Raw genomic sequence first — 19052 nt, forward strand, 5'->3', positions numbered from 1 at the left:
AACAAGTATAATTTGCCAAATTTATATTGGCTAAAAACACATCTAGATATAATCTGATCACATCTGGTAATCATGATTAAGAAGTTCCAACCACAAAGTAATACATTCATGAGTTCAATCTGATATCACAAGTAAAGAAAAATGCTTTCTTGTAGTGCAAACCCAAAGTCACAGACAAGCTTATCTCAGTTAACAACATTTGGGAAGAAGAACTCTGTCTATTAGTGATCAGTGATCACCACAACTGCCCGTAAAGTCATTGAAGGGAGTTTACTGGAATAGAGAATAAAGGGAGAGAGTCCATCTGCTTCCTATTGAGGCATTTCTTGTGTTTCTGAGGGCAAATGCCTGTATTAACATCACCATTAGGCATGCACACACACTCACACACTCGCACGCACAACACACACGCACACACGCTAAATCAACCAGAAAAAACAGCATGAAAATACACAATTACACAAGTACTGGCTTAGGCCTACCAACACCGTATTTACAGTAGCCTTCACACAAACATGAAGTAGACATGTGGTAAGAAAACATATTTTCTTAAGAATGATGGGCAAGGATGGTAAAGTCGTAGGTCATCAAAGAGGCATGTGACGCAATAGTCTGTTGGAAGAGGGGGCGTGTAAGATGGGCGTGCCTTTTTCTGGGCGTGTTATAGTCCAGCCAGTTACATTTCTCATTCGACATGAGGGGTCGGCTCGACCCGCCCATTCAAGGCTGGCTGATCTCTGGCACGCTTTTGTTCAAACTCAAGTCAAGTAAGTCATAATCGCTTGCCTACCGTTTAGTTTAGCTACTACACTGTAGTATATGAATAGCAGCAGGCAACACGAATTTCGCTCCTCATATTGATTTCTTTAGACGGCTTTTATTTACAATATTCATGGTTTTGTCAGCCAGTAGTGGTATTTAGGCTTGAAAGTACATACATTGGTATTTTAGTTAGCTTGTTATAACTTGCGCAACGACTTCAGATAAGAGCAAAGTCTCGGGACAAGGCAACAACTAGACCTTTGGAAGGTCAGATTTGACACAACTTTCAGACTAACTTTCACCAGGTTGAACTCTTCGATAGCTTCCATGTTTCTTCTATAGGCTAGTGTTGGACTGTGCTCTTGGCGTATGTGTCTGTTTGTCATATTCCCTCTGGAAGTCTGTGGAGAGAAGCTGTTCAACTTGGATGTTATCCTCACGCGACTCTGGATTTAGTTACGTACTGTGAGACGTACACGCGTACCCCCAGAGACCAGACGGTGAATGTTGACTTTACGACAAGAATAGTCGAAAACACCTGACTTTACCCGATTTGAATGCCTGTGCAAGGATTTTGTTGGTTTCTGTGCTGCAGGCAGGGTTTCAATTTGCTCGGACGGGACTATGGGGAGAAAGAGGAGGAAGAATCTTTTGAGTTGCGCAACAAGGAGGATCTGACCTGCAACGGACGTGTAAGTAACCTTATCTGCATGCATTATTAGTATTACCATGTTAATATGATTTGTCTGCCCCCTCCTCCCCTATGATGCAGTTATACGGCGTTGTTAAGACTTGTCATACGCATCTATGCACAGCCTTAAGACTTGTCATACGCATCTATGCACAGCCTATGTATTATTCTCATCTTCATGACTACTAAATTACAGCCAATATGTCAGTCAATTGGGATTTTGCTACGTAGGGAGACATAACAAATTATAATAACACGCCATAAAGGCTGACGCTACATGTTTATAAAAAGTAATCAAGCATTTAACCTGTATGGAACACGTTTGAGAGTACACAAAGTAGAAATTGTATTTGAATCTGATTGCTTACTATGACACATGTACATGTTATAACATAGTTATCTTTTTGTTTTACATTTTTTTTATTTAACCAGGTAGGCCAGTTGAGAACAAGTTCTCGTTTACAACTGCGACCTGGCCAAGATAAAGCAAAGCAGTGCAACACAAACAACAACACAGAGTTACACATGGGATAAACAAAGTACAGTCAATAACAATAGAAAACTCAATATATACTGTGTGCAAATGGAGTAAGGAGGTAAGGCAATATATAGACCATAGTAGCGAAGTAATTACAATTTAGCAAATTAACACTGGAGTGATAGATGTGCAGATGATGATGTGCAAGTAGAAATACTGGTGTGCAAAAGAGCAAAAAAAAGTAAATAAAAACAATATGGGGATGAGGTAGGTAGTTGGTTGGGCTATTTACAGATGGACTATGTACAGCTGCAGCAATCTGAGAGCTGCTCAGATAGCTGATGTTTAAAGTTAGTGAAGGAGGTACAAGTCTCCAACTTCAGCGATTTTTGCAATTCGTTCCAGTCATTAGCAGCAGAGAACTGGAAGGAAAGGCGGCCAAAGGTAGTGTCGGCTTTGGGGATAACCAGTGAGATATACCTGCTGGAGCGCATGCTACGGGTGGGTGTTGTTATGGTGACCAGTGAGCTTAGTTATAACATAGTTATAACTAAGCATAACCTACATAGCCAGCATAAATCTTTGTGCAGCTTGCTTTGAAGGGCAACACACAAGTGGCAGCCCTTCAACCAAAACCAATTTCATTCCTCACCACAGAGAGTTATAGCTGGTATAGCTGGCTACACGACTCCTTGTCACCCTAGTTACCCACCTTCCTGATTTTGCCCTGAACACCAGCTCTTGAAACACATGGTAACATGCAGACATAGGCAGCAATGAGCAGGCCTATGTGCACAAAGATAGGCCTAGACTAGAGGTTGTGTTGGACCAGCTTTGTCACAGAGCCCATATTTACAGTTTTGAAGTGGTACCACTACCATCATGCCGACCTGACTGATTCCTTTTCCAGGATACAGGGAGTGTGTCAGGTCATTCATGTGACCTGCTCCCTCCATCACAATAAAATACAGTTTCACTGTCATGGATACAGGACACGCAGACAGACAGAATGTGTGTTGATCCCTGTGTTTGGCCTGTTCTTTGAAGCCTGGGCAACATTGAGTAATCTCACACAGTGTGATGCAACCAAAAAGCACAGTGTTGAATGGAATCGATCCTGTGGCCTCCGTCCACTGTATGGCAAACAAGACTGTGGCCTTGTCTTCTCTGTAATGTCAGTATTCTATTCGGGCACAGAGAGTTCAGCATTGTCCCCACTTGTGAGGGGTCATTGTTACCCTGTATTGAGGTAACCTCTTCACGTCAATCTAGTACACAACGTACTGTACCCTCCTCACATGTCCATTAAAAAGGAGCTTTACCTTGAATTCATCGTCAAAGTCGATATTACTGACCGCAGCTTAGCAAGCCCTCTAGTTGTAGGCCTAATTCAATATTTCTTCATGTTACGCTTTCAGTCATATTTTCTGTATTGCTTGCAGTGCTTAGCTTGACTTGGGCAGCATGTCTTCTTCCACAACCAGAACATGAAACACCCATCCAGACGAATAGTCCACTCTCCCCTCCTGTTCACCTCTGAAGATGTTATGAGTGATAGTCTAGATCCGTTCCTATCATCCGTTCTGTCGGCCAGCTGTTACACGCGTATGTTTTAGAAACTGGAGGGAGATACTTTTTTGAATGAAAATGGTCTTGAGTTGCCATGGATAGGCAGGTCTCTTCCCAGCAGTCCAACTGCACTAACAGACTGGTCTGGTCCGGAGATAAGAGGAACATGTGGTGCTCGGGGGGATCCAGAGAGGTGTCAGTACTGGAGAGTTGTTCTTCTTGGCAAACATCCCATGTCTTGATCATTATGCACTATCTGTCTGGCAGTGATAGCTAAAAAAAACTCCAACCAGGGTCCATTTCCTCAATCAATGCAGAGTTATTGTAGTATGTCTCAGTTAAGGCAGCTTGATGGGTTTAAAGTAAGACCCACTCCACCCCAGTGGAGGCTGCTGAGAGGAGGACAGCTCACAATAATGGCTGGAAAGGAGCTAATGGAATGGCATTAATCACATGGAACCCATGTTTGATGTGTTTGATACCATTCCACTTATTCCGCTCCAGCCATTACCACAAGCCTGTCCTCCCCAATTAAGGTGCCGCCAACCTCCTGTGCTCAACCTCCCACCATATAGCATAACCTAGCCATGCATATCCAGGCCAAAAAATGTCACCACCCCTTTTAGCCCCTCAATCATGTATTTTCTCTGTCATTACCCCTTTGTGACTTACAGTAGGGTAAATCCATTTGAATTCAATCACTTTCTGACAACACCCCTTTTGATTTGAACGCAACCTTCCATACAAATTTGCCCATTGTAGAAGTGCTCAGAAAGTGACTTTTTGGACCTGAATGCCAAAACCTTCAAGAGATTAAGGTGCTCAACGTTGACTTATTTTGCATACCCCACCATACCATGAGACATGTCTTCATCACTGGAAAAGATCAACGGTTGAGATTAATATCATTTAGAAGCTTACGAACAGGGTTGTCAAACTGTTTTATAATTTATTTATTTTTTATTACATATTCACATATGTTGTAGTTTAGACCCTATTTTACATAATCTGAGGTGTTTGTGTTGTGCCCACCATCAGTTGAGACACAACATGCTGTTGAATACAGGGTGGGTGTCATGTTTTGGCTGATAAATGTACTAAAATGAGAATCAAATAGACATTTAGACTTTCAAATAGTACCACAAAGATGGTTGGAGATCCATATATCAGAGAATGTTGACTTGAATGGGAATATGTTGTTTTACATGTTAGGCTACTGTCAATCCTCCGTAGGAAATCTATTGAAATCATTGAAGGATAGATAATATTATAGACATGACCCGTTGACATTCGACGGTGGGTGGACCGGCGACCATCTTTGTGGTCGTAATTAGAACTTAAAATGGCATTTTAATGGTGTACCAGCTACAGCTAGTCTGAAGGGATAGGTCCATTCTCAGATTTGTTTTCTATGATTGAAATCACACCCACCCTGTATTCAACAGCATGTTGTGTCTAAACTGATGGTGGGCACAACACAAACACCTCAGAGGATCTAAAGTAGGGTCTAAGCTACAACATATGAATAAAATCGGAGTTTACACCTTTTTAGATAATTGACGTTAAAGATTTTAAAAAATATATCAATTTCTATTCAAAATATTTTTGTGCAAGAAATTATTAAATAGTTTGACAACCCTGTTTGTGAGCTTTTAAAATGAATTCATATGGATTTACCCAATAGTGTGCTGCACACTTCCTGTCCCAAAAGAGAACAGAGAGAGTAACCTCTAAAGAACATCCCTGTTCCAATCAATAATGATCTAATTTCACATTCATTGTGTGGCCGTCCATGTTGTATTATCTGGACTACAGTGAGCATAGGCTATGTGAATGAGTGGTGATGGGGGTTTGGCCTATTGTTGAAACCACTGGCTTTGGTTTGCTCCAGTGACTTAGGTTATTGTGTGTTCATACCCTTTTCTACAACAGTAGGCCTAACCTCCCACTTGAGATTGTATCAGCTCCTTAACTACAACCGGACACAACTCCCTAGAAAATATTGATTATTGATTCCTGTCTACTGCTAATCCTGTTTCCTCCCGGCCTGACCCCTCTCACTGATGTGTGCTGGATATAGATACGACCAGTCAATACTACCTGCTGAGCCAACCGTTAGACCTCAGCTGACCCAGACTAAGAATGCCCCATTACAGCACAGACTCCGAAGGCCGTCCATATCAGGGAAAATCAAAGGATTTGTGAACTGTAATATTTAGCTTTCCATGGTGTCAATGGTGGTTTTGGGGGTGGAGTCGGAAGGTGGGTGTCGTAGATGAGTCCTGGTCCTGGGAAAGCCCTACAGGGAAGTTCCACTGTTTACACAGTGGCCTCAGTTACGTCCAGCGTTGGACAAGCCGCACTTTTAGGCAGTAGGTCAGACTTCCCAGCCCTCCCTGTGTGTGTGTGTTGGAACGTTTTCTCTGTAAAAGCCTGTTAGCTAAATGGTCCCTGCTGCTGCCAGGGATGACCACAGCTACCCACAGGCCTGGTGGAGGAGTGAGGAGTCTCCCCTCCGCTCCAGATACATCCATCCACCATCTTCACCACCACCACCATCTACTACGTCGACGTTTTCCTCTGCGCTGCCAAGAAGGGTTGTGAAGCATAACAGCCATAATACTGAAACCCTGGAGTGACGCTCTGTGCCCGGCCTGTGCTCCTGCTGAGGTTGGAGGCATGACAGTTGTGACGCTTGTGCAGGCTTGGCTGGGAGAGTGGTCCCTGCCTGGGCCAGTTCAGAACCTTTCCCCTGCATGTTTACAATCCTGATTCAAAGAAATTGCTCTCCCAACAGCTGCCCAAACAGTCAGGCAGGCTGAGATGAATGCCTCCTGTGTTGAGATAGCCAGGGCACTAATTTTAGGAGAGGACATCCGTCATTCTCTCTCCCTTCCATGTTTCCACTTAAATCTCAGCATTCTGCTAGATGCAATGTGAAGTTAGGCCTAGCTATGTTTGCCACCAGGCATTGTGCCCGTCTACGACAGATGCCAGCATTACCGGGAAGAAGCAGGTCCAGTCCTGGCTTGTCCGAAAGTGGGTCCCGTTAACCGGTTAACGGCGATGCCTCTGCCCTCCCCTCCTCTCTCTTTATTAGAAAAGAGTCTTCAGAGGTGTTACGGTACACTGGTTTATATTTGGTTTCCGTTGCGTCGCGGCCTCACCACCTTCAGGCCACACATCTGGTCCTCAGGCTGGCGTTGGCAGAGCCCGAGCATTTCATCCCGGTTACTCAGCCTCCCAGGAGAGCCGCAGGGCCAGGCAGGGGGAGGAGGGAGGAGGGCGTGGTGGTGGTGGTGGAGGGGGGCCAGAGGAGAGCGGAAGTGAGCCATGGAACGAATACATCACGGCATCGCTCTCTCCCTCCCTCCTTCCCTGGCCCCGGCTCCAGTCCGGATGATTCATCCCCTGCCTGCCCTCTCTTCCACTCTGTCTACTCTCTCCATTCGAGATCGACTCCTCCAGACTTCTGAATAGCACGCCGTTCCCTCCTTCTTTTCTCCTTCTATCACCTTTGGGACTATGCATTTAAAGAGGTAGCTTAGATCAGTGGTTCCCAAACTGGGGGGCGAGGGATCGGCAGGGGCTTTCAACTTACTCCTGAAGTTATAATAGTGGAATGCACAAGGTGCAATTTATAAATTGGTTAGTGCATCATCAGTTTTCCTCTTGTCATGTCAGTCATTGTATACATTAGAGATATTTATCACTTGTCCAGATCAACTAGCCCATAGATTTTGTTGTAATGTTTGAGTCACTCAAATGTTGTCACATGAATACACATTAGACAAGGCAAAATGTACCGAATTGCAAGAAAATCAGCTTTAAAACTGCAACATTTTCTCTGCACCCCATGACAAAATGTGTAGAATTGAAGGCAATAAGTGCGAGTGAAAAAGTTTGGGAATCTCTGGCCTAGATAAACAGACAGGGGAGATAATGTTCAGTGACAGTGTTCTTTTCTTAGAGAGTACCTACTCACAATAAGCCTGGGGAGGATTTATTTGTTGGATTTATATGCAAGACTTCCCATATGGCAATTGGCAATCAGTTCCGTCACCAGTTTTCTCTCAGTCAGACATGGCAGGCTCAGGCTGTGCCTGGTGTGAGCAGAATGTCTAGAGAACGGGATTTGGCCAGACGGTTGAGGGTTGACGAGGGCCAAGCAGAGCCAGGAGCAGGGGAGGGCCACAGCCCGCTCGAGCCTCATTCACAAATTGCTTTACGACACCATTCAGTCATTCCTATCGGGCTCGTCTGACGTTTGCAGTACCTCTCCCTGGGTTAAACTTGAACTCAATCACATTACTCACACCTTCTTCTTATCCTTTCATTTGACCTCCGGCCCTCCGCCTGGCGTCTACCCTCATACAGAGCGCAGTAGAGTACATTAGTAGTTGGATTTTTCTTTTCCCATTTTTTTTTAACTTTCTGAAGCACTTTTCAGAGGCAGAGTCCTAAACTTAGCAGTCCCAGCAGTAAAATGTGGTGTTTGAACAGCGAGGGGCCCAGAGCTGACCTGGATAGTGTTTCAGGTAGGCCAGAACACCAGGCCGTTGCAGGGCCTCCCTCAAGGCTGTGACTCCTCAGAGACAACATCACAGGCCACAGAAACACACAGCGCACCACATTTTGTTTGGTGACATTTTAGTCATTTAGCAGACGCTCTTATCCAGAGCGACTTACAGTAGTGAATGCATACATTTCATACATATTTTTTTTCTTTTTTCTCTGCTGGCCCCCCGTGGGAATCGAACCCACAACCCTGGCATTGCAAACACCATGCTCTACCAACTGAGCTACAGGGAAGGCTACGGACACGGGCCAACTGGATCACAGGCTATCTCTGATGAGGTTTTCCAAGGCCAGGCTAGGAATCCTAAGGGCCCATACGCAGCAATAGGAAATCTCCTTTGCAGACCCTGGCTGCAGGGCGTCCAGAATAGAAAGTTCACTGTGGCACCGTGAAAATATATTTAACTTGACTGCTAGCAGGGGCTCCATGTATTCAGTTGACACATCTCTCAGTGTGCGGCAGAGAGAGGGGTGGGGATAGATGGCTGTTTAAGAGGAAAAGTACTGTACAGTGAAATGATGTTGGCCCCTCATTGTGATTTTCCAGGAAATGAAAAAAAGCCCTCTGCTTAATCATCAGGGCAGTTAAAGTAGAAACAGGAGTCTGTCTCTACACCCTAATTTATGGGCCTAGTTTGTTTGTCTCCCTGGTCTGTCTGTCTCCCTGGTCTGTCTGTCTGTCTGTCTGTCTGTCTGTCTGTCTGTCTGTCTGTCTGTCTGTCTGTCTGTCTGTCTGTCTGTCTGTCTGTCTGTCTGTCTGTCTGTCTGTCTGTCTGTCTGTCTGTCTGTCTGTCTGTCTGTCTGTCTCTGAAAGAGGAGTGTGAGGGTAGGCTATACTGTGTTACAGCCTTCGTTGGTTTAGTGACCTAAAGGTTCAAGTGCTCTGGCTAGAAGTGTTTGCTAAGAAAAAAAGTGATTTATTTCTGTTGGTTTACTTTGACACTGTACCAACATAAGTCTTACGGAACTTGAATATATAATTTTCTCATTTGTGTGTTTATATAACAGTAATAAACAAATAAAGACACATACAGCTATGTGAGATAGGAGTGCGGCCGACCATAAATATTTTATGTTAGTTGCCTTTTTCATAGAAACGACTGGATGTGAATAAAAGGATGTGGGGAGTGTGTTGAGATAAAGCACAAAATAATCCTCTGTTCCTGGCGCTTATGTTAAATGAGCCTGTTTTGAATGCCATATTTCTTCCAACCATCTCACCCTTGCATGAAAGCCAACCATTACAAGAACAGAGCAGCTATGTGCCTGGTGTGGCTGCCAGGAAAGGCAGGCAGAGTGCTGTACTGTAACACACAGGGTTGGCTGGGGGGCGAACTTTCAGGGGGGAACTCACCCCATCTAGACTGCCTGGGAACCTACCTGGGAACCTACCATGCTAACTGTCATAGCACATTAACTAGCCTACATCAAATCTCCACAGGGTTATCTACCTTGAACTGATGGGCCCATAGCTCTCTCAGATCACCCCTCATTACACATGTATGTTGTAATCAGAATGCAGACTCTTCCCAGCTAGCACATAACGTTATGAGAACCATACGTTTCTTAGATCTTGGTGAGAGGGTGTTGGTCTTATGGTTATTTTACATACTACCTTCCCAAAACCTTCTGGGAATGGTGCAGGATTGTTTGGCTTTGGAACATTCAAAGCTCATTTACACTACTTGAACAGAACGTTTCCTAAAAGTTCAAACATGGTTACATTTAATAAAAATGTTGGTAATATTCTAGGAACGTTCTCCAACTGGTTTAACAATTGGGAATATTCTCAAATAGTTCAGAGAACATTAAGAAACAACGTTCTTCTGTGAGAATTTCAGTACTTCAGCATAACGTTTCCTATAGGTTTCCTCATGATTCTATGTAAAGTCATGTGCTTACATTGTTCTGAGTATGTTAAGAAACAACATTCTTCTCTGGGATTTTCAGTAGTTTCAGCATAACGTTTCCTACATGAGGAATCATGGTTCTATTTAAAGTCATGTTCTCAGAGAACATACAAATAAGATCCATAAAAACCACAAGAAAACTTTAGTAACGTTCAGAGAACTTTCTAAGAATGTTATTTAACAAATAATGATGTTCTGCAGCATCAACAAAACTATCTCTATCCACTGTCTTGCTAAGCGTGTTCAGCTGTGTTGGTTGAGCCTACTAATTTGACACACCTGATCTTAATCAGTGCTTGTTTCCTTGAAATGGAGTCTGTTTGAATAGACTCAAATTAACAGATTTGTATGAGTTAAAAAACATGGCATTCCAGCTCCATCCTGGTGGCCCAGTGGACTAATTCCATGGATACAGAACAGAAGGTCATAGATTCAAATCTCACTGATGTGCCACAATAAAAGAAAACATGTGTTTACATGATTAATGCCTAAGCAAATTCATTTTGATTTGTGCTTGGAGTTCAAAACAGTTCAACTAAGCTAACAGTGTTATTAAAAGTCTTGTTGAAACATGTTCTCAGAACCTTATTTTTATTGCCTTCAAATAACCTATAATTTCCTCTCAGAACATTAATAAAACCTCTCAGGAAACATTCAGGGAACCATAGTAAAATGTTCGCAGAACCTCCCTTCAACCTAAATATGAATGTTCCCAAAACAGGCTAAATGTTCACTTCCGTTCTCAGAACGTTTTACCGGTCCGGAAACATATGGCTTCATTCGCAGAACCAATGGGAAACCAAAAATGTACATGTCCACAACATTCAAGGAATGAAATGTGCTAGCTGGGTTAAGTGTTTTTTTTTGTTGTTTTTTTTCACAGGGTCCACTTGAGGTGACTCTCTCTCAGCCGACTCGCACAGCCAATGGGACAAACGGGTAAGTTGTTTGTGTGTGTGTTTGTGAATGCGTGTGTGTGTGAACACATGTTGTGCTGCTTTTAGGAAGTCAGTGTTCCAGTTTTTCAGAACGTTTATATCAGTTCCTCAATAGCTCTTGATGTTCGTGTATGATTCTGTGTAGATGATGTGTCACCAAGCACGGACATCATTAGTACCCAATCTCTTTATCTTTTACTTCCCTCTACAGAGCTTGGTTCTTGGGGTTTCTCACCACAAGACTCATAGTATGCCTGACCACACATGCACACACACACATGCAGAAGTACACGTAGGATCTTAATTTGAGCCAATTTGCTACAACATAAAAATTATCCTGCAGCGACAAGAAATGTAAATTATTATGTGGATTATAATTAATGGTCATTTTTGAAGGGGTTGATAAAGTTCTTGTCAGGGAAAATCAAATGGAAATGATAAACTTCAGAAGCCTTTTAAACCTCAAATACTGTCACGTCCTGACCAGTAATAGGGGTTATTTGTTATTGTAGTTTGGTCAGGACGTGGCAGAGGGTATTTGTTTTATATGGTTCGGGGTGGTGGTTTGTTTAGTAGGGTATTTGATTTATGTATTCCGGGGTTTTTTGGGCACTGTTCTGTTAGTGTATTTCAATGTTCTGTCTAGTCTTTTGTATTTCTATGTTTTGTTAATTGGGGTTGGACTCTCAATTGGAGGCAGGTGTTTTCTAGTTGCCTCTGATTGAGAGTCCTATATAAAGGTATGTGTTTGTTGAGTACTTGGTGGGAGATTGTTCTGTGTATAGCCTTGTGCCTTACCAGCCTGTGATTAGTCGGTGTATTTTCTTTGTGTTTGTTTTGGTTCTCCTTCTTGTCTGTTTATAATAAAGAAGATGAGTGCACATTTCCCCGCTGCAGTTTGGTCTATATCCGACGACAACCGTTACAAATACACTACAAGTTATCCTACAACAGGGTGATCAAATTAAGATTCTATATCTGTAGACTGTCACACTCGTCGTCCAAACTGGAAGCATACTCGGACCAACGTGCAGCGTGATCTGGGTTCCACATATTTTATTTAAGTGAAACGCACAAAACAAAGAATAAACGATACGTGAAGCTCAAGCAATGCTCTTAGGCCACTACACAGAAACAAGATCCCACAAAACACAGTGGGGAATGGCTGCCTAAATATGATCCCCAATCAGAGACAACGCTAAATAGCTGCCTCTGATTGGGAACCATACCAAGCACACCAACATAGAAATATACAACATAGAACACCCCCAGACCTACTATACCATAGAGAACCAAGGGCTCTCTATGGTCAGGGCGTGACAAGGATGCACCAATACCACTACCAAATTCACAGGCCATGTGTCAGCACTCACACTTATTTCTCACACCGGGGTGCAAGATAAGACACACACTCACTCTCTCACACACACACACACCACACACACACACACACACACACACACACACAGATGAACAGTATGCATGCCTGATAATGTCACAACTCGCTACAAGAGGACAACTCAAACAGGAAAGGGAGGAGGGCTGAGGGTGGGGGCGTTGAGGGAGAGGTGAGCTGAGGCTCTCAAGTCAGACGGGACATGCAGCCTCCTGAGGGAGAGAGGGAAGACAGGGTGAGCGAGGTGACTCAATCTCACTTCAGGAACACACCCTGGAGGGGCGAGGCTGGCACAAGCGTGTGTGTGTGCGTGTGCTGCCACTTCCACAGAGCAGAGAAGAGCGATAGGCCTCAGAGCTGTCACACAGGTGATTTACTGCTGGCGCTAGAGGGAGTGTGTCAAATAACTGACTGACTATAATCATCACACTAAGAACTAGGTGCTGTGCTACACGACCATTACATGGCCACTGGCCACACCTATCTAATGGTCCATTACAAAGCAGGGAGGAGACACTGACGTATAGTCACATTTATCTCACATATATTCGCACAGATTAGACCAGTTTAATTCTTTTTTTTAGGGGCCCATTTAGAGTCAAGTTAGACGATTCAAGGCATGAAATTCAGTCACAAGTGAATGTAGGCTAAGCAGAATAGATCTGTATTGAAAAGCACTGTGATATTGAAGGGCTGTTGAGAGTTTGTACTATTCTGAAAGTGAGCTTGATAGATTTCTGTTCATCCGGAACAGGAAAGTATAGGTTCCAGCAGGTCATCCCACACCTCTGTCTGTGTGCACTAACCTTTATAGCACCTCCATTTGAACATGATTAGTCATGTCATGTAGTCGTTATTACTCATTATGAGCCCTGCAGGCTTCACGTTCTGTTCTGCGGATAGAGAGCTTCTCCTGAGCAGCTCAGTGGGCGTAGTTACGTGTATTCACGTCCACAGTGTCTAGTGTGAAGTGAACAAAGCCTCTGGTTAGCTAGGTTGATTGAGGTGTGATACTGCAGAGAGAGAGAGGAGACAGGTGTGGGATCGGATGGGAGGGCTGGCATGTGCCCATATGGGCACATGCCCAAGTAGATAGACAGTAGACCGACAGTAGACCGACAGTAAACCGACAGTAGAAAGACAGTAGACAGACAGTAGACAGACAGTAGAAAGACAGTAGACAGACAGTAGACCGACAGTAGAAAGACAGTAGACCGACAGTAGACCAACAGTAGAAAGACAGTAGACTGACAGTAGACAGACAGTAGACAGACAGTAAACCGACAGTAGACAGACAGTAAACCGACAGTAGACCGACAGTAGACAGACAGTAGACCGACAGTAGATAGACAGTAAACTGACAGTAGAAAGACAGTAGACCGACAGTAGACAGACAGTAGACAGACAGTAGACAGACAGTAGACCGACAGTAGAAAGACAGTAGACAGACAGTAAACCGACAGTAGAAAGACAGTAGACAGACAGTAGACCGACAGTAGACAGACAGTAGAAAGACAGTAGACAGACAGTAGACAGACAGTAGACCGACAGTAGAAAGACAGTAGACCGACAGTAGACCGACAGTAGAAAGACAGTAGACCGACAGTAGACAGACAGTAAACCGACAGTAGACAGACAGTAAACCGACAGTAGACCGACAGTAGACAGACAGTAGACCGACAGTAGAAAGACAGTAGACCGACAGTAGACAGACAGTAGACAGACAGTAGACAGACAGTAGACCGACAGTAGAAAGACAGTAGACAGACAGTAAACCGACAGTAGAAAGACAGTAGACAGACAGTAGACAGACAGTAGAAAGACAGTAGACCGACAGTAGACCAACAGTAGAAAGACAGTAGACCGACAGTAGACAGACAGTAGACAGACAGTAAACCGACAGTAGACAGACAGTAAACCGACAGTAGACCGACAGTAGACAGACAGTAGACCGACAGTAGACCGACAGTAAACCGACAGTAGAAAGACAGTAGACCGACAGTAGACCGACAGTAGACAGACAGTAGACAGACAGTAGACCGACAGTAGAAAGACAGTAGACAGACAGTAAACCGACAGTAGAAAGACAGTAGACAGACAGTAGACAGACAGTAAACCGACAGTAGAAAGACAGTAGACCGACAGTAGACAGACAGTAAACCGACAGTAGAAAGACAGTAGACAGACAGTAGACCGACAGTAGAAAGACAGTAGACCGACAGTAGACCGACAGTAGAAAGACAGTAGACCGACAGTAGACAGACAGTAGACAGACAGTAAACCGACAGTAGACAGACAGTAAACCGACAGTAGACCGACAGTAGACAGACAGTAGACCGACAGTAGACAGACAGTAAACCGACAGTAGAAAGACAGTAGACCGACAGTAGACAGACAGTAGACAGACAGTAGACAGACAGTAGACAGACAGTAAACCGACAGTAGAAAGACAGTAGACAGACAGTAGACAGACAGTAGACAGACAGTAGACCGACAGTAGACAGACAGTAGAAAGACAGTAGACCGACAGTAGAAAGACAGTAGACCGACAGTAGACAGTCAGTAGACAGTCAGTAGACCGACAGTAGACAGACAGTAGAAAGACAGTAGACCGACAGTAGACCGATAGTAGACAGACAGTAGACAGTCAGTAGACCGACAGTAGACAGACAGTAGAAAGACAGTAGACCGACAGTAGACCGTCAGTAGAAAGACAGTAGACCGACAGTAGACCGACAGTAGAAAGACAGTAGACCGACAGTAGACCGACTGTAGACAGTCAGTAGAAAGACAGTAGACCGACAGTAGACCGACAGTAGAAAGACAGTAGACCGACAGTAGACCGACAGTAGACAGTCAGTAGAAAGACAGTAGACCGACAGTAGACAGTCAGTAGAAAGACAGTAGACCGACAGTAGACCGACAGTTGACAGATAGTAGACAGACAGTAGACCGACAGTAGACAGACAGTAGACAGACAGTAGACCGACAGTAGACCGACAGTAGACCGACAGTAGACAGACAGTAAACCGACAGTAGAAAGACAGTAGACCGACAGTAGACAGACAGTAGAAAGACAGTAGACCGACAGTAGACCGTCAGTAGAAAGACAGTAGACCGACAGTAGACCGACAGTAGAAAGACAGTAGACCGACAGTAGACCGACAGTAGACAGTCAGTAGAAAGACAGTAGACCGACAGTAGACCGACAGTAGAAAGACAGTAGACCGACAGTAGACCGACAGTAGACAGTCAGTAGAAAGACAGTAGACCGACAGTAGACAGTCAGTAGAAAGACAGTAGACCGACAGTAGACCGACAGTAGACAGACAGTAGACAGACAGTAGACAGACAGTAAACCGACAGTAGAAAGACAGTAGACCGACAGTAGACCGACAGTAGACAGACAGTAAACCGACAGTAGACCGACAGTAGACAGACAGTAGACAGACAGTAGACCGACAGTAGACAGACAGTAGACAGACAGTAGAAAGACAGTAGACAGACAGTAGAAAGACAGTAGACAGACAATAAACCGACAGTAGAAAGACAGTAGACAGACAGTAGACCGACAGTAGAAAGACAGTAGACCGACAGTAGACCGACAGTAGACAGTCAGTAGAAAGACAGTAGACCGACAGTAGACCGACAGTTGACACATAGTAGACAGACAGTAGACCGACAGTAGACAGACAGTAGACAGACAGTAGACCGACAGTAGACCGACAGTAGACAGACAGTAAACCGACAGTAGAAAGACAGTAGACCGACAGTAGACAGACAGTAGAAAGACAGTAGACCGACAGTAGACCGTCAGTAGAAAGACAGTAGACCGACAGTAGACCGACAGTAGAAAGACAGTACACCGACAGTAGACCGACAGTAGACAGTCAGTAGAAAGACAGTAGACCGACAGTAGACCGACAGTAGAAAGACAGTAGACCGACAGTAGACCGACAGTAGACAGTCAGTAGAAAGACAGTAGACCGACAGTAGACAGACAGTAGACAGACAGTAGACAGACAGTAAACCGACAGTAGAAAGACAGTAGACCGACAGTAGACCGACAGTAGACAGACAGTAAACCGACAGTAGACCGACAGTAGACAGACAGTAGACAGACAGTAGACCGACAGTAGACAGACAGTAGACAGACAGTAGAAAGACAGTAGACAGACAGTAGAAAGACAGTAGACAGACAATAAACCGACAGTAGAAAGACAGTAGACAGACAGTAGACCGACAGTAGAAAGACAGTAGACCGACAGTAGACCGACAGTAGACAGTCAGTAGAAAGACAGTAGACCGACAGTAGACCGACAGTTGACACATAGTAGACAGACAGTAGACCGACAGTAGACAGACAGTAGACAGACAGTAGACCGACAGTAGACCGACAGTAGACAGACAGTAAACCGACAGTAGAAAGACAGTAGACCGACAGTAGACAGACAGTAGAAAGACAGTAGACCGACAGTAGACCGTCAGTAGAAAGACAGTAGACCGACAGTAGACCGACAGTAGAAAGACAGTACACCGACAGTAGACCGACAGTAGACAGTCAGTAGAAAGACAGTAGACCGACAGTAGACCGACAGTAGAAAGACAGTAGACCGACAGTAGACCGACAGTAGACAGTCAGTAGAAAGACAGTAGACCGACAGTAGACAGTCAGTAGAAAGACAGTAGACCGACAGTAGACCGACAGTAGACAGACAGTAGACAGACAGTAGACAGACAGTAGACAGTCAGTAGAAAGACAGTAGACCAACAGTAGACCGACAGTAGACAGACAGTAGACAGACAGTAGACAGTCAGTAGAAAGACAGTAGACCGACAGTAGACCGACAGTAGACAGACGGTAGACAGACAGTAGACCGACAGTAGACAGACAGTAGACAGACAGTAGACAGTCAGTAGAAAGACAGTAGACCGACAGTAGAAAGACAGTTGACAGACAGTAGACAGACAGTAGAAAGACAGTAGACAGACAGTAGACAGACAGTAGACCGACAGTAGAAAGACAGTAGACCGACAGTAGACCAACAGTAGAAAGACAGTAGACAGACAGTAAACCGACAGTAGAAAGACAGTAGACAGACAGTAGACAGACAGTAGACCGACAGTAGACAGACAGTAAACCGACAGTAGACAGACAGTAGACCGACAGTAGACAGACAGTAGAAAGACAGTAGACCGACAGTAGAAAGACAGTAGACCGACAGTAGACAGTCAGTAGACAGTCAGTAGACCGACAGTAGACAGACAGTAGAAAGACAGTAGACCGACAGTAGACCGACAGTAGACCGATAGTAGACAGACAGTAGACAGTCAGTAGACCGACAGTAGACAGACAGTAGAAAGACAGTAGACCGACAGTAGACCGTCAGTAGAAAGACAGTAGACCGACAGTAGACCGACAGTAGAAAGATAGTAGACCGACAGTAGACCGACAGTAGACAGTCAGTAGAAAGACAGTAGACCGACAGTAGACCGACAGTAGAAAGACAGTAGACCGACAGTAGACCGACAGTAGACAGTCAGTAGAAAGACAGTAGACCGACAGTAGACAGTCAGTAGAAAGACAGTAGACCGACAGTAGACCGACAGTAGACAGACAGTAGACAGACAGTAGACCGACAGTAGACAGACAGTAGACAGACAGTAGACCGACAGTAGACAGACAGTAGACCGACAGTAGACAGACAGTAAACCGACAGTAGAAAGACAGTATACCGACAGTAGACAGACTGTAGACCGACAGTAGACAGACAGTAAACCGACAGTAGACCGACAGTAGACAGACAGTAGACAGACAGTTGACCGACAGTAGACAGACAGTAGACAGACAGTAGAAAGACAGTAGACAGACAGTAGACAGACAGTAGACCGACAGTAGAAAGACAGTAGACAGACAGTAAACCGACAGTAGAAAGACAGTAGACAGACAGTAGACCGACAGTAGACAGACAGTAAACCGACAGTAGAAAGACAGTAGACAGACAGTAGACCGACAGTAGAAAGACAGTAGACCGACAGTAGACAGACAGTAGAAAGACAGTAGACTGACAGTAGAAAGACAGTAGACCGACAGTAGACAGTCAGTAGACAGTCAGTAGACCGACAGTAGACAGACAGTAGAAAGACAGTAGACCGACAGTAGACCGTCAGTAGACCGACAGTAGACCGTCAGTAGACCGACAGTAGACCAACAGTAGACCGTCAGTAGAAAGACAGTAGACCGACAGTAGAAAGACAGTAGACCGACAGTTGACAGTCAGTAGAAAGACGGTAGACAGACGGTAGACAGACGGTAGACAGTCGGTAGAAAGACGGTAGAAAGACGGTAGACCGACGGTAGACCGACGGTAGACAGACGGTAGACAGACAGTAGACCGACAGTAGACAGACAGTAGACAGACAGTAGACAGTCAGTAGAAAGACAGTAGACCGACAGTAGACCGTCAGTAGACCGTCAGTAGACCGTCAGTAGACCGACAGTAGACAGACAGTAGACCGACAGTAGACAGACAGTAGAACGACAGTAGACAGTCAGTAGACAGACAGTAGACAGACTGTAGTCGCCTCCTCATCCCAGCATTGCGGTGCCAAGCTCAGTGTCAGCAGCAGTCAGGCCCATGATGTCTAACAGAGGCCTGTCATACAACCCCAACCCATACAGTCTGTCTGGTGCCTTTATGAAAGGCCTCCATGGCCTACTGCCTGCCCC

General features: G+C 44.7%; 1 protein-coding gene across 2 annotated transcripts in view; it reads left to right on the top strand.

Annotated features, from left to right (window-relative positions):
- The first annotated feature begins 753 nt into the window (after positions 1–753).
- Positions 754–19052, top strand: part of LOC106601140 (unconventional myosin-X) — a 55254-nt gene continuing 36955 nt past the window's right edge. For both annotated transcript variants that reach the window (XM_082973667.1, XM_082973668.1), the window contains exons 1-2: positions 754–1454; positions 10872–10927. In XM_082973667.1, the coding sequence (XP_082829793.1) occupies positions 1320–1454; positions 10872–10927 (191 nt within the window). In that variant the 5' untranslated portion in view covers positions 754–1319. The remainder of the gene's footprint in view (positions 1455–10871; positions 10928–19052) is intronic.

Source organism: Salmo salar, chromosome 03 (assembly GCF_965601325.2).
Source record: "Salmo salar chromosome 03, fSalSal1, whole genome shotgun sequence".
Classification (NCBI taxonomy): Eukaryota; Metazoa; Chordata; class Actinopteri; order Salmoniformes; family Salmonidae; genus Salmo; species Salmo salar.